We start from the raw sequence: 24,641 nt of genomic DNA, 5'->3' as shown, positions 1-24,641 counted from the left end.
CACTGTGTGTATAAAAATAACTTAATTATATTCAAAGTGGTTATCCATTACTTGGAGCAGGATGCTGTGCATTAACCTTTGCACAAGTGTTTTTTGCAGTTCATTTTGTGAAGCAAATGGTACAATGTGATATCAAACTATTCTATAAATTGTTTACACCAGTGGCAATAAAATGTATGTTCACTTGAAAAACATTACAAAGATAATCCTGTTATTTCAGCATGTTAAATATCGATATGTAGAATTAACCAAACTATCAAGTTTAAAGAAAAACTGTTACAGTTGTTGCCAGCTTTTGTGTCTTAAAGTGCTGCCTACTGGTTTTAGTCATAGCAAAAAGATACAAAAATAAATGCAAATACTCCCATGAGAATTATTGCAACAATTGATTGAAGTTAAAATACTTCATCCATCACAGGAATGGCAAAGTAACCCTTTTACACTGAACTGCTCAAAACTGCATCAAATTGAGAAAAACACAAGCTGTCATTTTTGAACAACTTCATTCTCAGCCCTTGTTCTTTACAAAAAATTGTGGCAAGCATGTTATGTTTTAAAAACAATTTTGTTCATATGACAGATAGTAACCTGGTGAGGCACAGCTTCTCGAATGCCATTTATTGTTATTAAACTGTTAACAGCATTACTTTTGCATATGCACATTTCAGTGGATAAACATGATCCATATAACAAACTAAAAAGCTGCATTTTGTGAAACAAGGAAGAAAAACAACAAGTAATGTATTTGTAATGATAAATATTAATTAATTCATAATGAATAAATGAAAGATATGCATAACTTATGAAAACACTGTAACTTGATATGAGCTCCATAAGCAATAAGATATTACTTCATACGTAACAACATTAAAATATGGACACTCAAACTGAAGTGTTATCAGTGAAGGACATTAATATTAATGTTTGTGATTTTTGTTAGCTTGTCTGTCATGTCTCTAAAATGAAATCATCATTAATATGTGACTGCAATAGAGGGCCTACTAATCCAATGGGTTTTACAGGAATGATGCAAAAGTCAATAATACACTGCATATTTTTCTCTCTTAATGGAGCTGTTATTTTCTAGCCTTTTATCAAAAAGCTCAGGGGGATTACATGCTTGTTGCTATTTACAGTACCTTCAGGTGCACAGCTCACAAGGTTAAAAGTTATTTATTTGTAGAAGCAAGCAACAATGAACTCATTCACTGAGATACTAAACTACAGGGTCATTGTAGTTGAAGGGAGATGTAGTATGTCAAACTCCAATTTACAGGTAAATGTCCTGCTTGACATCTGCTGATCATGTCTCTGTGTCAACAGTTCCTGCCATTGCATTGTCATGACACATTTCTATTATGGAACACAATGATATAATAAAGGACATAAATGTGGAAGAAACGGAAATAGGATAAGTTAACATTTAGATTTTACTGTGCAAATATTTGGTCCTGTAAAATTATACAAAACCTATCCTAGCAAACATTATTCAGTGAAAGAAAAACTGTGCCTTTGTTAGATTTGTCTGTATAATAGTGTTTTGTTGACAGTGATTGTGGTTTCATGAAAGGGTGCTAGGAATGAATTGTACAGTATATGGCCTTCAAACAAGGTTCAGCAGTTTTTCTAGAGGATTGTTTAGTCCTTGGTTATGTCATTCTACCCTCACCATAAGCCTGTGAAGTTTTCTGCATACTGTGCAATCATAAGCATGCAAGGAGTTTTCTAGCATTATAAAATCCCCTCCTAATCTCCAGTAAATTGACTGTTTTCAGTGGTGACTTCACTCAATCCAACATGGTTGGATCAAAGCTGAGCCCCTGCAAGGTGCTGTTCACTTCATGCATTAACTCATTACGTAGTTAGGCATTATTCTTGATCAGGAGGCCATCTTGCACTGTTTAAGACTAATGATTTTAAAGTGATGCTGAATAGTTCTATTTTTGTCAACTTTAATCTTTTATTAAATAATTTCTATCCCTTTATTTTGTTCTGTTGATGCATATTTTTGCACATAACCTGTTACCTTTTTGTTGTTTTGCACATTGCCTATTTTTTTTGCACATCGTCTGTTGTTGTTTTTTTGCACACTGCCCGTTGTCTCTGTCTTTCTTTTGCTACACAATTGTATTGTTGTTGTTGTTGTTGTTGTTGTTTTCTCTTTGTACTACTTATGTCCGAGAGCTAGCTAAATAGCATTTTGTTATACCATATACCATGTATATGAGTGTAATGACAATAAACTTGAACTTGAACTTAAATACATTTACATGGTAAATTAGACATTTCACAAAACAGAATTGACCCTTTAAGTCAATGAACAATCCAATGCTTGGCAAAATCTACTTTAGAGGAAAGGGAAGAGTTGAAACTGAAGGAAACTGAAGCTGAAAGTGCCATTGCTATGGATGCTTGGCATTCAAAAGCCAATTATCTCTGTAGTAACTTTTTTTATGCTTCCTGCTTAGACCTCAAAAAGCCAGAAGGATTATGAGGCTTCATTCTCATGGTCTGTATTCTTAGTGAGATGAAATGAGGATCAAGTGAGCTTTTGCCCTTCTGTCCCTCAGGAGGCTTCTGTCCTCCCTGAGCTTCCTTTATGACATCGACTTTACAATTTGATTCCCAGAAATAACTTTCAAGCAAAACAAAATTAAATATTTTATTCACTCCATACACTCTGGTGAAATGATTGGTGTAGGATCCGTCATCACAGTCACTAGTGCTGCCTGCAATAGGATTTTAACCTGAAATGCCGTGACTGTTAAAAAATAATGTTCAGCTTGTGAAACATTCACCAATTGGATTAATGGGACCCAAACAGCATTCTTAACTAGATGATTGAAATATTTGACTTGGTGCAGAAAAGATGAGAGTTTTTTTTTTTAAATATTGAAGCATAAAAGCACAAAGATTATCGTAAGGCTTCATATAGGGTAATATATAAAGAAATTCTGCAGATCCTATTCTATGATGTTTTTTTTCCTAATTTCTCTAAGAAATGTAATGTCAGTATTAGTATCAACCCCAAAATGTGACATATTTAGGGGAAGGAACTGACTAAAGATTTATTTCCTTCCAAGAGTATAGCTGTGAATAATAAGATTGCCATGTTACAAAAATTGACCTTTAGTTTCACTGTTATCTTTTGTTGCAGTACAATACATCTGTCAGGAATGGTTAAAGTAATATCACTACATTTCTTTTGAGAAATATGTGAGTTTAATATTGGTGACTAATTGAACACATCTACTGTATATTGAGATGGGAATTTATAAAAATGTGAAAATGATCTTACCATGGCCCATTTGAAATAATAATTTCTGAGGATGAATAACGTGAAAGTAATCTTTTGTATATTATAATGCACAGAGGATTAATTGAGAATGAAATTATTGCACCATGCTAAGTTTTTTAATAAAAATTAAAAGGTGGGAGATAGCTTTTTTCTTTATGATTTCTGTGCAGTGCTTAAAGTTATTTAAAAAAATACATTCAAGATTAAAGTAAAAATCTCAGACTTAAAAGCAATAAAAAAATTCTCTAATATTTTTTACACCTTTGCTTGGTGTCTCCTCTTAAAATGAGCTATGTTAAAATATTGTAAATCTAGGAAATAAATTGATGGTAATACAAACTGGTAAAAACAATCAATGATTGTATTTCATCACTATTCTGTAATGGACTGGCAACCCAAGGTATATAAATTAAAATGTTAACAATCATAATTATGTTTCAATACAAAAAGATGTCAAAAGCACAGTTAAGGCAGCTCTTATGTGTTTGACTCCATTCATCCTCCAGTTGTTACATAGTCAAACATGTATAGCAACATATTCATAAAAGCATACTTGGTACAAATAAATTGATTGGAAACTAAAGAAAACACCATTCTTAAGGCTTTGATTTTTGTCATACTGTATGTTATGCTATTTGAGACTTTTCAGTCCCAAAACCTTCATCAAAGAAACTTACAGATTCGACTGAGGATTCAGTTCCTCAAATGACTATAGTTCATTTCTTACAGACCTACAGTATACTACAGTACTTGTGCAAGTACTTTGGTGATTATCAGCCAAATCAGCCTTATACAGCCAAAAAAATATGCAAAAAATATCACAGACCCTTCTTCTAGTTTGCTGTAGCATGTATGGCTGCATTGTGTTTCTCTCCCACATTATTAGAAGGGAGGATTAGTGGGCGTTGAGATGCCTCACCACACCATAGCAACCCAAACAGATGCCAAAGTGGTTAGTTGTAGTTCCCTCAGCTCTGAGGTCAGTAACTCATCAGGAACTGATGAAATGTGTCCTCCCCCTTCATGTGTGGTCCACAGCACAGACGTGGTATGTGAGAAAAGAATCTCAAATTGCAAAAAATAAAAATGGCACTGATATACAGTATCATTTTAGTTGAAGGGTTTCTTAACATTTGTGAGGCCAAAAGAAATATTAGTCAGATGAATTATGTTGAAAGAAGCACCTTAGCATTGAAATCTGACAAATTGTACAACCAAAATGTTAATCCATTCCAAGAATTGTTTTTGGAGTCAAGGTAAATCATAAGGTTGTGAAAACTATCACTTTGCAAGACTATGGTGAGAAGAAGCTTGATGTCCATCAATTGCTATAAAAATATCCAAAGTGGTATTATTGGTTAATTTACAATAAAGAGCAGATTTTGCTGTGGTTCAAACAATTTGGAATAGAAGGATTTGTTTCCTTTCATAAATGCATCCATGTTCTTCATGACTTTGTAATAAAAGCATCCCATACATCTGAAAATACGGATATGCCTAGTAGAATATTAATCTGATTTTGTATAGTTTTTCAATATTTTTCACATTATATTTCTAAATGGGAAGTGGTATCAATTTAAAATGAACTGGACTTTTCAAGCCCTTTTAACTATTGGGTAGGATTTATGCTATATTGTTTATTTCAGTCCAACATTAACAATGCTGTTAAATATACATTTTCCAGTTTAATGAAATACGCTTCGATAATCTCACCCAGACCTTACAAAGTTATGTGATTTACGGAACATAAATTGATTTTGTGCAGCCTTAAAAACCTCTAGCCCGATCTCAACTGGCTGAAGTAAAAAAGCTGAACTGTAAACTTCCACCAGTGTTGCACTTGTGTGGGTAATCCAGTATTATTAGTCATTTTGTTAAGAGCAATTCAAAGTATTTTGTATTGTTTAAAGAATATGCGTGCCCTTAAAAAACCTTTTTTCGTATGTTTTAATTTTACCAAGTCATCTTTTAGTTTTGTCATATTTTAATGTTTTGTGTGATCTTTTTGTTTTAGGAGCTGGATTGTGTAATGTTAGGCTCTACAGAGTAAGACATTACTAGCAGAACAAGGATGTCTATCAATCTTCATAAGAAATTAAAGTGTACTTTACTTTAACAGTCTTTTCATATGTAATATCAACAAGAAACTTAATAGGGTTTCTAAGTAGTGTTTCTCAGTTCACAGTTCTGAGTTGGCAAATTAAAAATCTGAATTTATCTTTTCAAAAATGAAACAAAATGTTTGATGAACCCCTAATATTAACTTCAAGTATGAGACATAAAATGTTACCAAGATGAAATAGGAATAGGGAATAGGGATAAGCAGTCATCAAAGGAGAACAGAGTCAGGGCCATGTAGCAATACACATCAGGACCTAGTTTTAGTAGTAAGCTAAAATGTATGCTCATTTTTTGGATCACAAAAGATCACTAAATAAAGAAGTCTTAATGTGGTTAAGAGAATAGCATTCCTAAAGCACATGTACAATAGATACAGTATGTTTCATACATAGAAATAAATTTGAAAAAAAAAAACCTAATTTGCAGTAATTTGTAGTTATGGTGCAGTTGCTGCAGAATACGCACCAATAAAACTCAGACTTACTTCGAATAGCGTCTCTGACAGAAAATGCCTTGTTAAAAATAACAAGTAATTATCCACTCTTATAATATTTTAAATAATGTTATTATACAAACGGTCAGAACAGGAGCTCACCAGATTCAATTTTTATTTTCTTAAGGAGCAGACACTGGTTATATATTGCTATTATTGTTGTTGTGCATTTAACTGACATATTGCCTTGTTTCCTAAAATAAGCAATGCGTTCTTCATCAAAAAGCTTGCATACAACTTTAATGAGCATTCCATTATCCCATTATCACTGCATACAGCAGTATTTGCTTTCATGTACAACCACTGAGCAGCACATATAACGTGATTCTAAATTTCATCCGTGATAACCACTGTGTAAGCTGGATGCCAAAACCTGTAATGAATTCTATTAAAGTCTAGTAATTATAGCAATTATACTGGTTTCTTCTTCAACTCAGTCAAGATTTCTCCAGCCTCACCCTATCATCCTTATTACTTGAGAGGAGTTAATACTTAACACACCTTTGACAGGCTCTAACACCATGATCAGATGGATAGCTGGAGTTAAAAACTGGCTAACAGCATGCTTGAGCTGGAAGGAAAGTGCAAAAGGGGGAGGGCACCATGAGGGCAAAGAATAAGCTAACACAAAGCTGTAAGGAGATCCTCTGGACATAACAATTAATTAGTGAAGCTTTCATGCTTTTGAGGATTTATCCAACTTACAGGGAATGACAGGAGTCTCCGGGGTAGGATATGACCTAAAATCCTTGTTACATCTTCGAGAAAAATACAGTATATTTGGCACCTTGAAAAAAATGCACTGTAGATTAGTCGCAGCAAGATTCCCCAAGGGCCAAGTTCTCATTTAAATGTACCTTAGTGTATTGAATGGCTAATGGACTAAAATAAGCGCCTCAATAGTTGAACCTCTACTGCTCTGGTAGAAACTTTTCAATAGGCAAGTGTATTTCAGTCCAATGAGTGGCCAGGCGAGTGCTGCATTAATACCCCAGAGGTGGGGAGATAACCTTTAATCAATCTCCTTGTGTTCTGATATGAACTTCCACAACCATCTTAACCTCTTCAGCAAAGTCAAACATTTGGACAAATAAGCAGACAAACTCCCTCAGATTTGCTTAATCAGACACTTTTGGTGATAAACATGAAGATTTGTAGCAACACAGGCTGTATACAATGATGTATCACAGTCATGCAACCATTACAATAATAAAATACATCTCAATTTTACGTCTAATACATCTAATATTTAAAAGTACTGTAGTTAAAATGTTCCCTTGGAGGTTTAGCACTGCTGAATTTGTTGATTTGCAAGGCTGTGAACAGAGGTATTAATTTTGATCTCTTTAACAAAATTTCTCTCTTTCCAAAGCTGTTTTAAAGAATCCATGTTGACACGTTGGTTATGTAATTTATGTGGTGTCGTCTCCTGTTTTATAATTTAACATTAATTTGCATATTGTGAAACTGTATCTTATCATACAGAATGGAAAGAAATGTTACTTATTTAACATAAATGCATAGGTATTAGCAGTAAACTCATTTTTGTGATCTTAGTATACGAAGATGCTCAATATAGTTTTGAACTAAATAAAACAATGCATAAGTCTAAGGCAGTGAAAGTGCAGAACTGCAACCCTCACTCCTCCCCAACCCCCCTTCCTCTTACCTCTCGGAGTTCCCTTGCCACCTCCTTCAGCTCCCTCAGAATCCCCTCTAGCTGGTCAATCACCATCTTCATACGGTTACGAATGTGCTCTCTCTGGCTGGGGGTCTCAGTGCTGTCCCGGGCCTGCTCTCTGCTGAGGGACATCCTTCAAAAGGCGGCAGAGGCGTTGGGGGCAGCCGAGGGGTCCATTTCTCTCGCCGTGAGCCGCGCTGATCCAAACGGGAGCCCCGGCAGCGCAGGGAGATCTCAACATCTTAAAGCTCTTGCCGCAAAGCTTACAAATCCATGTCCTCAACAACATCCAGAGTCTTCGCACTAGTCCAGATCCCCACCATGATATAAAACAATTCAGGAATGCCAAAAGCAATAACAGAAATCCGTTCACTTATGTATGTAGACGTGTCTGTATGTGGAAATCACCAAAATCGGCTTAGTGAAGTTGCCATTTTGTTTACATTGCTATAAGATCATCCTTAAATGTGATAACTTTATTTATGGTGTTTAGCTTAAAAAAGTAAGAACATTCATATTTATTGACTTGAATAAGGAGTTCATTTTGACCCCCTTTGTAGCCTTACCATATTCCAGTTTATTGTAAAAATATATAGCCTAAAGATTCTGCTTTGATTTTTTTTTTTACATTATTATAATGTTTCACTCCTTCTAGCATATATAATTTCTTCTGATAAAAAACATATACCTGGCAGCAAACAAAATGCTTCCAGGGTCCTGTGCACTATATCTTTTTTTTTCCACGATTTGTATTTAAAAAAAATATGTATTTTTTAAAATAAAATGACCAATACAGTATGTTCTATTCAAATAATGTTTCCTTATTGGAGCTCAACATATGTGTCATTCATTTCCAAGCAATACAGCAGGAATCTACAACCCGTTCTTCACCATTGCTTTGTTCCATGTTAGGTGCTAAAAAGAAATGGATAGATAAAAACAGTGAGAGATGCAAACATGCCAGCATTATGCATGATCAGAATTTGCTGCAAAGAAAAAGGAATCCACAGACTGACATCAGAGAGACTTTACTGTCCTTTTCGTGCCTGCTATGCGCATCTTCATGTTTGCTCAGAGCCCTTCGATTTTTCTCGGATGTCAATGACAGAGAAAATTGAATGAACTAAACAGAAAATAAGGGTGTCAGAAACCTGCCTTAGTTGCTAAGGGAATCCAGTCTGGGGTGCGTGCTTCTTCAGGAAGGCAAGTATTGACGGTGCTCAAAAAAAAAAATCCGGACTGAGCCCAAGGGGGTAAATCCCATAACTGTTTCCTTAAATCAAGGGGAAAAAAAGCTGTGTGGAGGAAAGGAAAGAAGAACATTGATCCCACAGTGATGTTAAAGAAAAGAATAGTGATTCCTGCATGGCACTTGAAGATCAGGCAGAGATTTTCTACTTATTTCTTTGTGCTGCAAATACAACAGGAGAAAGACGCATAAAGATCTGTTTTTAACTTGAAAAAAATTGTGTTTGTTAAAATATTTCCCTCGTCCTCACCTTTGTCCTCTGTCTGCAGACCTTGGTCTACATAAGCAGCTGTATCCAGGTTTGCTTCTTCCAGGTCCACATCCTACTGCTGATGAATGGAATGACGAGCTGCATGGGAAGCTGCAAAGCTATAGACATCCTGGTAGTTCTGTTGCAATCTCAATTTCTGTATCCTTCATGCATGCTCCCTGTGTGTCTCTTTCTTACTTGCTGTCTGTTCCCAGACAAAGCTGCTTCAGTCAGGAATAGATTTAATTCAGTGCAGCTTATGGAATTAGGAAGGATGAGGACAGATAGTGATGATTAAAATATAAATATATCCATTTGCGGCTGTTTTTGCTGTAATTCTGCTCTCACAAGCTGTCATCAGGAAGGTGAGCTTGGATTGCCATTGCAGTGACACCTTTGATATTAATGTGGCTGGGAATGCACCAGGCAGGCAGTGTCAGTTGCCTCGCAGACTTGTCATGTGCTGTGTCTCCCCCTCTGCCCTTGCAGCCTGAAGCATCCTTGCTGACTGCCTAGAGAGGGAGGCTGTTGCTCGAGTTAAAGGGGCTCAGCTCTGTTTGCTGCTCCACTGCTTGCGGAGGAGGAGCTTGCTACTTTAAAGGGACAGGGTTGTTGAATTGAAACTGCCTGCTGTCTGTGGATCCCTTGTACAGCACATTAAATAAGAAAGGCAACTGTACTGTATGTAACAGGTTATTAAATAGAATAGAGTCTTGTTTCTCCCATTACAGCGTCTTGCAACAAACTAGCCTACAAATGACAGGGATTATTTAAGATTTAGGTAAATAAATAAAGATATTACTCCGGGGTGATTACCAGAATCTGCTGTATATGAAAAAGACATCCCAGTTATTTCGGAAAATTGTCAGCAACTGATTAGAGCATACCCTAAGGCAATAATTAAATATGGTCTGTAACAGTTTACCTTTAATAGTTCTTATCTGTTTCTATGAAGATAGTATATTAACACTGCTATTAGGTTTAGCCATTTAATAAGATGAGTACACTATTAAAGTATAATGAATTGTGTGCATAATTATTTCCAAAACCACTCAGTTGCCAGGGATTTTAAAGTAGTGCCATCAAAATGTATATAACAATGCTGATTTTGTTTAGGCTACTTTGTTTTGGATCTTGTTTAATAATATCACTCGTGTTTTTTTAAAATACATCCAAAAATTGTAATTTGAGTAGGCTTTTCGATGAGAAGCAGGGAAACTAAAACTTATCATTTAGGTGATATCATCACGCACCTCAATAATTTAAAGAATATCTGTTTAATTGCTGAACTCTATTTAATGTGTTTTTGCAGTGCTCTTTGTAGTGGGCCCTAGATAATAAGGTTTGATAACCCACAGTTCTGAGTAGGCACAGATATAGGATGAGTCTGAACTTCCAAACCCACGTTTGTAGGAAGAATGCTGAAGGCATTAGTGCACCAGTGATCATCATTTCATAACTTACAAAAGATTTTAGTAGAAAGCATGATGATTAATGAAGTGTAGGGGCTTTCACCACCCATGGCTTATCAACATATTAGTTGCAGAACATCTATACTACTGTACCTTACTTTATCATCGCATCCTTATAACCATCCAACAAACTCCTGAATTAGAGCATAACTAATTTTAATATGTGGTTTTCAATTTAATAACAGTTTTCATCCCAACAGCTCCAGATCACTTTACATTGAGAAAAGTCTCAATTCTCCCACTACTGAAGTGCAGCACCCACTCAGGTAATCTGTGCTTGGCAGCCACTATGCACCATCAGATGTACTACAGAACAGATGAGGTGGGGCAGTTTGATATTACTTCAGAAACTGATTTAAATGAGGCCAGATTGTGAACATCCAAAGTGCAAATAAGCCGGAAGGATAGAACTTCTTATGGCTGTGTCCCCAGCCACCATATTGGAATGCTGGATTGAAAATGTTGGTTCAGAGGAAAGAGAGGCACCTACTGGACCACTAACAACACCTACAACAGAAACACAGTTTTCCTGGGGAGTCTCCCAGTCCAGTACTGACCAGGTACAGTTTTGCTTAGCTTGTGACATCTGATGAAATCAAGCTAGAAGGTTGTAATTCTGCTGTATATACTGTGGTCTTTATTGGTTACTTGCAGCAGGAAACCGATAAATAAAGTTTTTATTAGGAGCTCTACTAATGCTTTCTTAAGTGTTTGGCGAAAGAATATTCAAAGACCTTTTACTTCTTACATACTGTTCTTACATGGTTCCATTGAGGAAGAGTGGCTGTCTTTTAGTAATATGTAAATAGTGTCCATACATTTCCTAAAAACTATAATGAAATTAATGAGTGTGTAATTTTGTTTTTGGTTGATGTATAGTCAACCAGTGGTAAATCTATTTTTTGCTATTCATAAATAATTCAGACTCATTTTCTGCATCAATTATAGTTTAATTGACTGAAATTGCTAACATTATTTTAGAGCCAAATCCTGCATTAAATTAATACCTCAGTCCCACTGGTGATCTCTAACTACGAACCAAATCTTTGATTAGTAGGTTAAACTTGTGTGGGAGTAAGAGACAGCATTAAAAAATATTGTTAATGTTTTATTACCATTTTTATAATCTAGTGCGTGTGTCAAAGTTTTGATTTAATATAATCCACTGACCTTCAACAGTCTACAACAGTTGAATAACAAAACTAATACATTGTTGTATGTAATGAAGATATTATTAAAATATCTAGAATGTTTTACACAGCTAGATGTGTAAAAAAATGGTTCCATGAAAATAACATCAGCCTGACCACAAGGGAGAGAATTTCCAGGGAAATTTTTACGTCAGAACTTATAAATCTGGCCTCCAAATTAGCCTAGTCATGCATATATGTTGATAACAGTTTCTTCACCTGAGCTCTTGAGTTTTGTGGCTCCATTTAGAAGCTTTGGCATTATTATGCTTAGCACTGATGATATCTTTTTGGTTTAATCGTTTGGGACATTACATTCACTAGGAAGCCAGAAAAGGTCTGCACATACTGTATGGTGTGTTGTGTTTTAGAACATTTATAGATTTTACCGTTTCCCTGTTGTGTATTTGGGGAAATAATTTAATTTGTAAATTTTGATTTTGTCTGAATTATAATATTTTCCTGAACATAACAAAAGAAAATAAGCAATTCTGATCAAATTTTGAGCAGAACTACAGTATTTGCTAAAAGCATAATACTCTAACCAGTTTTAAGTACTGTATTTATGTTCAGGTACTGTACATATCTGATAATTATAGATATATTTATTCTATTTTAGAAAACTTGGTCTATTTTATTTTAGAAATATAATTTGTGAATGTATGTATTATTTTCTGAAAGATATTATCCACATCCATGGTGGCTGCCTTATTTTGTGAACAAATAGGTATTTTAATAATAAGACAGTAACAAAAAGACAAAGGCTTTTTTCACTCACTGACAGTTGATTTTGTGGAACTTTAAATGCAGCTGAAACAAAAACAGATTACCATTGGAACTATTACTTATTTTCAGGTGAATTCTTCAGAGAAAAACATTTATCTATGATCATACAGATGGAAATAAAAATGAAGTGCTAAAATATGGAATTGGCCAATGTGTATTAAAGATATAGAACTTGGTAATTTAGCCAGTGTTCAGTTTGTGTTCTTTGTTTGTTATATACTGTATGTAAGAGAAGGGTATGTAGTATGTATGAAGGAATAAAGGGACATGCAAACTGTAAATGAAGGAATAATGTTACAGTATGATATGTAGTATTAGTGAAGGGACATTCATTGAAGGGATGAAGTGGGTCACTTGCCATACTTCAAAGAAGAAGTATAGTACCAAACTTAAACCCACAAAAAATGAAACATTTTGAAATCTGACAAATTTGAAGATTATTTCTGATAATAAATATAAGTTTGAATAAAGTGCTAAGTAAACTTTATGAACTGCAGTATGTTGCTCAGCTGACATTAAAAAAAGAAAGTGAAGTGAAGTATGTAATACAGCCTTCTCAAAAAACCAGTCCAATCTGTTTCATTCAGGCGGCAAGGGGAGGATGTATGGGCATGATGTCCTTGATGTTAGCAATGGCAGTTTTGTAAAATCTACAGTTAATTTCAGAAGAAAAACTAAATAGAGGTACGTAGGCAACTGTTATTTTTTCTTTAATGTTATAACTTGACTCTAGAAGGAAATTTAAGGGATAAATTATCTGTATAAGCATTTAAAAATTTATAATGGATATTTTTAGTAGTTACTATAAAGACATTGAAAAAAGCAATTAAATAGCTCCCCATCTGCATGTTAATGTTTGTGGCAGATATTACCTACACTTTTAAAATATTTTTAAATATGAGGGAATATAATATAATATTAATTATCTTAATTTAATATATAAGCTGGTTTTGATTTGTGTACTTTTGTGCAATTGTTGCTGTAAATCTTATTTTCAAAGGCTAAATAGATTGTACTGACACCTTTCTATTTATGCTTCCTGTGGCTACATCTATAAAGGATGGATCAATGCCATATTGCAAGTTTTAAACATATTGTCATTTGTATGATAATGGCATACTGCAAAATGTGATGAAACTTTATTAAGGTATAATGAAAATGCATCTTGTTTAGATATAAATTAAGTCCTAACTTTAATATCACTGTGTATCAGGTACTGTAGATAGATCAGTTTTATCAGTAGTATATCAAACATTTGTTGACATGGTGTTCACAGCCAAGCTTCAAAATTGTGCAACATGTTTCCTTAATGTCCACAAAGTGGCACTGTGGTGTAGTTAAGTAACTACTCTATGCTTCTGTTTTAAGAGATGGAAAATGTGCAATAGTGGTTTGCAAACTATGGGAACAGCCAACAGCCACGAATTGTGCTTCATGGTCTCAAAAATACAAACGTTGTTGTGGGTAGTACTTTTTCACTTTAGCTAAATTTAATTTTAGTAGTTCTATTTGGCAGTGGATATGCTTTCTTTTAATAGGCTTTAGTGATGTTTTAATAGGCAACTACAGTATATATTTTCAATGTCCCTGTTTATATATACAGTATTATTATCCTTTGCCATGCATTTCCAACTCTGAAAACAAAAGGCTTTCTTAGTTGAGGTTTGAATTTCATTAAAAACAGACCTTTCTCACAAGAAATTAATAAAAACGATCACCTTAAGCTTACATTGTTCGCTGTATATAATAAATGTGTAGTGTTTTGATTGAGAGGCATACCTGACAAATTTAATGAGATGATTTCAATGAGTATATGATTGTTCCTTCACTTTTCAATAGCTCTAGTAAAAAAAATGAATTACTGTAGGCTTCTTTGCTATGGTATATTTTTAGGGAGTGATGACTGATGAAGTGTGAAAATTGCATACAGTATCTACTGGCATAAATGAAAGCACAAAATACTGAGCAGTCATTTTGAAGCTCTCTGTTTACACTTTCATAAAGTGATTCATGAATGCCATTCTGCTACATTAAAATAATTAAGGACATGGGAAAACTATTGATGAGATAAGATCACTTTATTGACCATATACAATTTCTTTTATTAGGAATCTGTCTTTTCGGATACCCCAAATTGCTCTCCAAGAGACACACAGACAGGGAGAGAAGCTTGGGGTCAGAGCGCAGGGTCAGCCATTTATATGGCACCCCTGGAGCAGCTGGGGTTAAGGGCCTTGCTCAGGGGCCCAATGGAGTAGGATTCCTCTGCCAGCCACGGGATACAAACCGGCAACCTTCCAGCCACAGGCGCAGATCCTTAGCCGCATCGCCCCTGAACAGTCACTATATTTTATATATTTTATATTTTTTAATAATCATTAAAATCACAACAAATGTTATTGATTCTAATACTAATTTTTGTTGTTTTTAAGGATATTAAAATTATCTGCTAAAATACGAAATTGGCCAGTGTATATTAAAGATGTAGAACTTAGCCAGTGTTCGGTTCGTGTTCTTTTTTTGTTATATGCTGCACAACCAGGAGAGTCCTTTTTTAACTGAATGATTCTTTACACAGGAAATCAGAGTTCCCTAAAAACCACAGAATCACAAGTTCTCCTAACAGGGTTCAAATATTTAGCTCCAAGCTGATGTTGCTAGGCGAACTGGAGCTGGAGCTCTCACCTTCCCTCTTCTCTTGTATTCTCTTTCCTCTTCCTCTCTCCTCTTCCCCTTTTCTCCAGTTGGCTCCCTGTTATAAGCTGTGTTCCTGGACTGTTGATTGACACTTAATCATTTGCCCAGGACTTAATTAACTAAAGGTAAACCAAGGTAAACATTACGATTGCTTTGATCACTTCATCTGAGACCACTGCATCTCAGCAAACATCCCCTTGCTTTGGAGCTAGAAGCATTCACGCCAGGTATTCCCCATTGTATCTACATTCACTTCATGAAAATATTGTATAAATAAAATATTTTATTGTAGAGTAAAAATGTTTTTTAAAATGTTAAACCTTATAAAGGACAAACAAGCTAGTATATTAAGAATGGAAAGGAACAAGTAATAGGTTTATTCCGTGCTGAAAATAAAGAAAACACTGTTTCGGCTGAGTGAGTGTTCTGCACACCTGAAGAAGGCTCCACGGCCGAAATGTTGTGTTTTCTTTCTTCTGTTTTTAGCTTGGAATAAACCTATTACTTGTTCCTTTGCAGCCTACACATGCTGACGCAGCTACCCACCTAACTATTAAGAATGAATGTGATGTCAAAGGAATCCATGTCTGTTATACTATTGTAGGTCTAAATAACATTTAGTATTTTTAATTTAATATTTGTAGCATTTTTGTGAGAACAAACGAATCTGTTTTTTACTGCAAAATAAATATAATCTAGACATTTTCATGAATTTAACTAATTACCTGGACTGAATTAGATAGCCCTGTGAGTTACTGTAGAAGCCAAGATTGATTTTATGCATTTACAGTATAACTAAGCATATATAATTTTAATGTTCATACAGAACATTTTAAGAAAATGTCTTTAAATAATATCAGCTTTTTTAAAGAGATAATAAAATCAGTTTCATTTGTGTTATGAGAGTTGGTGTATAGAATGTTTTGTTGAGAAGAGAAGCATTCATTTTTTACATAAAATTATGACGAAATGAATACATTGCCTTGTTTTCCATATAAGACAACATGTGGCAAACATAAGAAAATTGCTCATAAATATAGCACGAATCAGAGGCACATACTAAGAACATTAATTGCTTTAGCTTAGCGACCATTTGTTATTTTAAATATAGTACTGCAGTACAGTCCTGTATATGATGGATCACAGCAAATTCTCAGTAAACTAGCTCTCTGGGACTATTTTCCTCTAGATATCTTTATTATAAGACAAGTTAAAAATATGTATTTATTTTAAGAATGTGAAAAATATTTTATTTACACGTGAATAGAGGTAAACATACTGAGATAAAAACATTGTCACAAAGAAAATGCTGACCTTACTAGACTGGTTATGTTCAAAATAGAATTTGCAATAGATAATTCTCAAATCTTGCCATGTGTTCAAACTGCTTATAATTATATTTTGTATTCTATGATGAATAGAATGGTACTACACAATTATACAATTCATAAATTCTGTCTTAGTTGCATTTGTCACATGGCAAGCAAGAAAGGCATCAAAAGGCAACTTTCTAAATTGTAATGCCAAGAGTATACAGTGTGATACCCATGCACTTGTAAGTCAGTCTCTGGGGATCACAGTGATTTCAAGTCAATTGGTTCACAATGTGCCTGTGCCACAGCAATTAAAATTAAACAATTGGTGTCTAGTGATATATTTTCTGAATAACGTAAAAAAGATCATTGTGCACAGTCATTTTGCCTTTTTGATTCTCGTTTTTCTTAATGTTAAGACAAATGTACCCATTGTTTGGGAATTTCTTTCAAGTTACATTTTTACCCTATTAGCTGTTAATCTTTTCTCATGCACAGAAACAACAGTTTATTTTTTATTGCTCAATGTATTTATTCAATTACTTTTCTCATACCCCCTTCTTTCTTTTTCTGTCTCCCTTCTCCTTACAGATGCTAAGCATACACTGTTACTCAGCGCCCTGCCTCAGTGCTGATGTATATTTGGGTAGCATTTGCCAAGAGCAATAAACAAATGTAATAGAATTGCAGAGGGTTAGAGATAGCAGACTGCACATCCCTGATTACCCTGCAATGCCACCAGAGTGCTAACAAGCCTGGGCTGCTTCATTGTGTATTCGGCGCAAGTGCCACCAATGTAGGTCATCCCTGCAACAGCCACCACTTTCCGAGGCATGTATTATCCAACCAGTTTTTATTTTTTCACTTGGGTCTGGTGTCACATCTTAAAGAAGCACCCGCCTTGTTCCAAATGTGGATAGGTGGGACTGACATGCATGTGTTTACAGGTTTCTATGGCTGGGCACAGATAAGGTAAAAGTATTTCTAGAAACACGTGATTGGTACTAATTGGAGGTAGACACATTTTGTAGAGAAGGAACTTTGTAATTACTTTACCCCCATGATTGTAATCAGCAGGTTAAATCAATACTTCTCCTGGATAAATGTGTTTATCTATGACCTCATAGATTATAGCTAAATTATCCTATTGGACATTTGATTTGCTATGTACAGTATGCTATACAGAATATGCTTAAGTGTGCCTCTATAGTCAGGTTTTCACTTTAAGATGGTTTAAACTGTGGAAAAAGCTGGACAGGCTGAAGTATCCACGTGCTTGATCCCAGTGAAGGCTAGAGGAGAGAGGAGAGCTGGGGAAATCGCTGTGTAGAGTGACATAGATTTCTGAACAGGCAATGCGCTATGTATTGGACTGATCAGACAGTGAAGGTTCAGCGTAGCTAAACAGGGCATGGCAGGACAGGGGAGTTGTGTCCAAGCAAAGCTGAAGGACTGACATGTGGCATAATGCCGCTGGTCTGGTTCAATGTTGAGCCGGAGTAGTGACTGGAGACAGACGGGAAGCTGGCTGGCAGTGCGGTTCAGAATCACAATCATACAGACAGGCTGAACCTGGCAGATAATCCTTCACTAGGCATGCTGGTTGAGCTGAGAGCACATCCCTGGCATAGAAGAAAGCTTAATGACAGAGTCTCTGGACTGTAGGCTGATCAGGGTTTACAGTAAATATTTATACTGTAAACTATAGTGATGATAGTCATATACAGTAGTGATATAGTGAGCTACCTGTATAGTGATGATTACCCAGCAAGTGGGGGCAGGTGCCTGGGACGGCTCCCTGCATGAGTCCTCATGGCACCGGGAGGAGACCTAGGGCTCTGAGCTCTGGTCACCCAGGCGTAACAATATGTCAAGACAAGTTTGTTCGATCTGTGTACATTAAGCATAAAGCTGAAAATCTATAATATACGTACATATTTCAATTAATATATCTAAAAAGTCTGTTTTACTAAACTTTCTGTATCTTTTTCAATCAATCCTTCTCAATCCACCACCCTCTTTTCTTAATTTACTATATTAAAGAAAGCATTCACAGATTTTATTGTGAATAATAAATGTCCCAGACAATAGGTTATCTCTATTGTACTTAACACATGATCAGGGAGGGCTATGACTATCAAATTTTAAGTAGTATTACTGGGCACCCTAAATTCGAGCTGCTACAGTATGTTCTACTTTAACAGAGATTGTACATCTTCCTTGATGCCAAATGAATCGCATTCAATATCTAAGGTTTTCCTGAATCTATACATTTATTCCTCTGACAGCTGGAAATGGGAAAAAAAGTACAAAAATATCTTTCTTAACAACACATTATCTTTCTGCCATGAGGCCGGAGATTTTCATCCCAGGAGATCTGATCCCAGATTCAAATTGTGGTCAAGGTAAGGCATTAGCCAGGTACTAGATCTTAGAAACACTTAGAACATTCCATGAACCATTTTTTAAGTATGATAAACTAAGAAATTATATTCTGACAGGACATAAACACTCACTGTACCAACTTCCTTTATCCAGCTCAGAGAATCTTGCCTCAAAATATTCAAACAGATTTTGTACTTGTGTACAGTATAGTGTACTGCTTGGAAAATCGAAAGAATCATTTGACTATAGGCTTCAGTCTTGGAAGACAGACCTACAGGAAGACATCTCTGAGGAGGACTGGAAAGCAACTTGTTTAAAATTCAGACAGAAACTGCTAATTCTAACCTAAAGCTTTTACAGTATAAGTGAAATGGAAGATTATATATCACACCATATAAACTTAATCAATTCAATCCTAATATTCCTGACTTTTGTATAAAATGATTGCCAGCAGCCATATCACCCTGCACGTTACAACTGGCAAACCACTGAAGCTGAGCAGGTGTGAGCCTGGCCTGTGTGTGGATGGAGACCTGGGAGAGTTAAGGTTGCAGCTGGAAGAGACGTTAGTATGGTCAGTAGGGGGCGCTCACCCTGTGGTCTATGTGGGTCCTAATGCCCCAGTATAGTGACGGGGACACTAACTGTAAAAATATGCCATCCTCCAGATGAGATGTATAACTGAGTTCCTGACTCTCTGTGGTCATTGAAAGTCCCAGGATGCCTCTTGAAAAGAGTAGGGGTGTTACCCTGCCATCCTGACCAAATTACCCATTGGCCTTTACTAATCATGGCTTCCTAATACTCCCCGTCCATGAATTGGCTTCGTCATTCTGTTTTTCTTGGCACTGATAGCTGGTGTGTGTACCGGCAGACTATGGCTGCCATCTCATCATCCTGGTGGATCCTGCACATTGGTAGTGGTGGAGGGAAGTACCTGTAAAGCACTTTGAGTGGAGTGTCCAGAAAAGACTTCTTTGGGTGTCTATTCTTATTCTTATTATTATTAAAGCAAAGATGACAAAGTCACATTAATTAATTTCATATGGAAATGTCAAAAAGTTGGTGTTTTGGGGGAAAGGTATTGCATACAGTTTCACAGACTATTATTAATAACCCCAAGTTATACAAACATAATATACTGTATAAACAGAAGAAATAAATGACTAATGATGACTAAAAAAGACTTCATTGGTAGCAAAATGGGTCTGTCCAAGATAACTTATTTCCTCAAATTAAAAAAATGGGAATATAGAGAAATTCGGAATACATTCCTAATTTTTCTAGAGAATCACAAGGGTAAAATCCTGGGGGAAGGAAAGTAATGGTCTATAATAAGGGAACTAATTTCTGTAATGTAATATACAGTAGTATTACAGTGGATACTGCACATGGATGGTGATTACAGTAATTTAAGTATTGTACACAAAATATTTATGTTAAAGAAAAATAAACATCAGTACAACTTGTCATTATCATTACCAATGTACAGTATGTGCTATTTGTAACTGGTCAAACTACTTAGATTTTCTATCACATTACCCTTTTATTTTCTTATTCTTTTTTTCAGTATTTATACGAACCAATAAAGATATTGTTTTTTTTTAAATACAACTGTCCTTAAAGAATTCAAGTGGCTCAAATGAACCAACAGATACATGCTCACCGAGTTCCCAAATCATTAATATCTTTGTAAAACCACCTTGAAGAGGTTCTCTTCCTGACTTTGAAAACAGGGGTTGGATTCTGAAAGGACAATCCACCATTTGTTTAAATAAATGTTATCATGAAATCGTAGGAATATGGAGCATGCCAAATTCCCTATTCCAATCCTGATCCTTTGTTTGGTCTCCCACCTCCTTTGCCTCTCCCTGGCAGTGTGCCTCATCCAGCAGGAAGGAGGCACTGAGTGCCAGTTGATCAGTCTGCCGCCTGCATTTTCATTTAGCCCTTTATTGTTTATTCATTTGAAACACCATTGTTCTTTCCAACAGCTGAGGGGTGACACAGCCCATGCAATAATGCATAACATCAAGGATTAACACAAATATAAAACATTTGTTTGCAGGTATAAACTGCCACAGACTCAGATGATTGTTCAGATTCATTCGAATGAATGTGAAGCAGCGGATGCTTACTTTCTCTTTTCTCCGCTCATCCTCTGGTTTGTGTTCCTGTTGGCATCTGGAAAGTGTAGGAGCTTCGTTCACTTGGTTGTCTGTGTGTTTTTTTTGTTCTATGTGGGAAACATCTGAGGAAAACCAGGCAGCTACTGTCCATGGTGTTGTTGGTAGTCTTCCGTCTCAGAGACGATCAGGAAAATGTTCTTCTTGGGTCAAAATGAAAGTATGCTGATTTTGCAGGGATGTGTGATAAGGTGAGCTATAACAATAACTAAGACATATAGAAGTCAGTGCTTTTCTTGCCCCTTTCTCATTAAATATTTTAGCTAGTACAGTTTTTCCAGTATTCTCCATAGTTTGACCCTGACAGGAATGACTTACACAGATACAGATGCATTAAAACATATTAATTGCCTGAAGAAGTCCCATGCCTGTTCAATTAGGATTCTTCTATCAATTCCCTGTTGAGAACTGACACCAATAATAAACCGTCTTTAGACAATCTTAATTACGGTAATTCACTTTTCTGACTAGCTTACATATTTTCTCTGCTCACTGCACCATATCTGAAAATCTGTGCTTTCAATGCTTTTTTACAGGCATTACATGATACATAACGGATCTGATTGCATTTTGAGTTAAAGTAAATTAATTTTTGTATAGGGCATTATATATTTGTTCTTTTGATGCAGCTGGACTGGTATACATTAGTTCAATAAATACGTACCAGTACTGGTCAGGTTTACGTTAACCCAACATTCACAAATACTATGTGAAATAAACATTTTACTACCCTTTTACCACAATTGCATAGCACCTAACCAGACATTATGAATTTGTGGAAAATAATTTTTTTTTTGAATTATGTATTTTAATTAATTTACTATTTTATCTGTCCTCATATTGTTAAGTGTGTTTGATAGAGAATGCATTATTAATTAAGTCATTTTAGGTTAAAAAGAATGAAAATGAATATATTTACTGTATAATTGGAAAAATGTTAATTACAACTAGCTGAAGCAGTTGTAGATTGTATATCGCTTTATAACATGCAGTACTTTAAAGTTTTGTTAGTGCATTAGAGTTACTTGAGTGCTAAAAATTATAAATTATCTATTTTAATACATTATTTCTGTTGCTTGTTTAAAGAACTCTACAATATATTTAGGCAAGACTTAACTGTACAGTCTAGAAATTGTTTTTTGCCATATTGAATACTGCTTGAAGCACTTTTTATATACAGTATGTGTTAGTTAATATTTACTAGATGCATTTCATTTTGTATACAGTAGCTTTCTGTTGTAAGTAACAGATATATTAAAAATTAAATATATTCTTTGATAATAATCTGCAACATCATTCATTCAGTGTGTTGCCTGTCGCTGTCATTCAGTTACTCTACAGTCCATGACAGAGGAGAAACTGTCAAATGCAAAAGTCAGTAATTGATGAGCATATGATAGTTCAAACATTTGCAGCTTTTCTTGAAAAAAACTATTTGCTGTATAAGTTATGTCCAATTCAAAAGCTGTGTTTGACACAGTCAGATGTTTATTAGTTTATTAGATGGTTATTAGAACAGTATTTGCCAAATATAATATAATTAATATACTTGTTTAACTCTTGAAATTCGTGAAATTATTAGCTTGGGAGGGATAGCACTGTAAATAAGCAGTTATCAGGTTAATATAATCATATTCGTGGCATGTCAGTTCATAAACATGTAAAGGTTTATTCCATGCTGAAAAGAAACACAACATTTCGGCTATGGAGCGCACTTTGGATGTGTACACATTGTGACGTAGCTACCTACTCGAACAAGTCCATAAATATGTCTTATATAGCCTGACTATGATGGCTATTTCCATGCATTTTCAGTGAATAGATAGCTATTTGTCAATTCTGTTGTCACGTGTCTACATATCTGGTTGAAACTAGAAATTTCAGTGGGTTTCCAGGAAGTAGCCTGCCAAAGCCAGAAGTGCCTCAGTAGGCTTAGGAGATGGTACAAAAAATATAGAGAAAGCAGAGTAACTGAGTTTCTTAATGGAGCACTCCTTTTTATAAAAAAAACCAACGCATGTTACAGTGGATATACATGTACAAAAAAAAAAATCCCTGCCACAGAGAGGCTTGTAGCTGTTCCTATTTGTGCTGTGTTTATCAGTTCTATTAAGTTTTTGTCGAGACTGCAACAAGGCTTTTAATTTATATGGCATGACTCAGTATACAGTATGTGAGTGAGAGAGTGTATATATAAGAGTGGCAGGTGATTTTAAGTTTATTACAGTTCAAAATCCAGTGGAAAAGAACTACTTTTCTGTGGATATTATTGTAATACGGCAAGTCATCTATGAGAAATGGGTCCATTTTCCACGTTCCTGCTATTGACTTGTAACTGCTTCTAAATATCTGTCATTTCTGCCATCTCTCCTTACTTTTTGGCCATTGGTGGTTTGCCATGTCAATTTCTATAGAGAAAGAAATCATATTCAGGACAGATAACTTTATTAAAGCAACTCTTTGCTGTCTTTGGAAAATTTTGATTTAATTTGAAGGAAGTTCTCTAGACCCCTTTTTAAAACATCAAACTAGTTCTAGCACAATTCGCTCTTCTGAAAAATGTCTGATGTGGTATTGCAAACTTGCAATTGTAAGATTTGTTCTGAAAAAGATGTAACCAAAAAAGAAAAAAAAACTCAAAAACAGTATCACATCAAACTGCTGGCAAGAAGGAAAGTTGCATGAGAATGAAATGCTTGTCTTAAAAAAGAAAAAAGACAAGATTTTGTTTCAAGAAGGAGTTTAACATTTTCTTTCCAGTTAAATGTTCTTTGTAGCCTCTAGAGTAATGGCTCATCCCTGTAGAAGGGAGGTCTTCATGTTGCTAGGGCTGTGCAGACAGATAAGAAGGCTGTTGAGTCAATCCTGTTTCACAAGGCCAGGTGTTGATTCAGGGCCATTCATCAGTCACACACAGGAAAACACTTCGGCCCTCAGGTACAGGCATTTTGGAAATCCTTGTACCAAGGACAAGCACGCAAAGCAACACAGGACTATAGCAGAATGAGATTTTGCAAACATACTGTATATTTATGTATATTGTATGTAATACTTACAACTTAAAGCTAGATTTCCATTGTTCTGCATTCTGCTTTTAGTGCTGTGGTGATGGAAAACAGTGCTTGTGTTAGTTTGACTATTAGGGGTGAAAGACAGTAAATGTGAGCTAAAACTAAAGGTAAAGCTAAAAATGTGAGCAAAAAAAAACAACAAAAACAACTGTGTTGAAGGCATGAGCAAAATCTACAAGGAGTCCTGGTATTGAAGTAATACCAAGTATTGAAAATCCTCAAAGCCATCGACAAGGTCAACCCAGTGGACTTCTTCAGAACAGGGAAACACAAACAAGAATGCAAGTGGAAACTATGTGGAACTGCAAAACCTGAGAATACAAAGCACTTTATGCAAAGGATTGTGGCATTATTGAACAAGCTATTCAGTCACATTGTTGAAGTCGATACCTCGGTTCTTTGATCAGTTAGCTACTACCTATGAAATAGACTAGATAGACTGCATAGCC

The 24,641-nt window shown here is 35.4% G+C and overlaps 1 protein-coding gene and 1 long non-coding RNA gene across 5 annotated transcripts in view; one reads left to right on the top strand and one right to left on the bottom strand.

Moving 5' to 3' along the window:
- The window catches only part of insyn1 (inhibitory synaptic factor 1), a 50,940-nt gene extending 41,711 nt beyond the window's left edge, over positions 1–9,229 (bottom strand). Inside the window, exons 1-2 of one of the 3 annotated variants that reach the window (XM_088641290.1) lie at positions 9,093–9,229; positions 7,582–8,508 (exon numbers count right to left, since the gene is read on the bottom strand). In XM_088641290.1, the coding sequence (XP_088497416.1) occupies positions 7,582–7,725 (144 nt within the window). In that variant the 5' untranslated portion in view covers positions 7,726–8,508; positions 9,093–9,229. Of the gene's footprint in view, positions 1–7,581 lie in introns of all 3 variants that reach the window. The other 2 variants (XM_088641289.1, XM_088641291.1) reach the window with 2 other exon arrangements.
- The window catches only part of LOC148659246 (uncharacterized), a 34,774-nt gene extending 19,740 nt beyond the window's left edge, over positions 1–15,034 (top strand). Inside the window, exons 4-7 of one of the 2 annotated variants that reach the window (XR_015940378.1) lie at positions 9,112–9,225; positions 10,765–11,124; positions 13,128–13,224; positions 14,649–15,034. This is a non-coding gene — a long non-coding RNA (uncharacterized LOC148659246). Of the gene's footprint in view, positions 1–9,111; positions 9,226–10,764; positions 11,125–13,127; positions 13,225–14,648 lie in introns of those variants that run through there. The other variant, XR_015940377.1, reaches the window with a different exon arrangement.
- The last annotated feature ends 9,607 nt before the right edge of the window (positions 15,035–24,641 follow it).

The sequence above is a fragment of the Lepisosteus platostomus genome, chromosome 7, assembly GCF_059453375.1.
Source record: "Lepisosteus platostomus isolate fLepPlt1 chromosome 7, fLepPlt1.hap1, whole genome shotgun sequence".
Classification (NCBI taxonomy): Eukaryota; Metazoa; Chordata; class Actinopteri; order Semionotiformes; family Lepisosteidae; genus Lepisosteus; species Lepisosteus platostomus.
The sequence above is the reverse complement of the archived record's forward strand: the minus strand, read 5'-3'. Positions and strand labels throughout refer to the sequence as shown.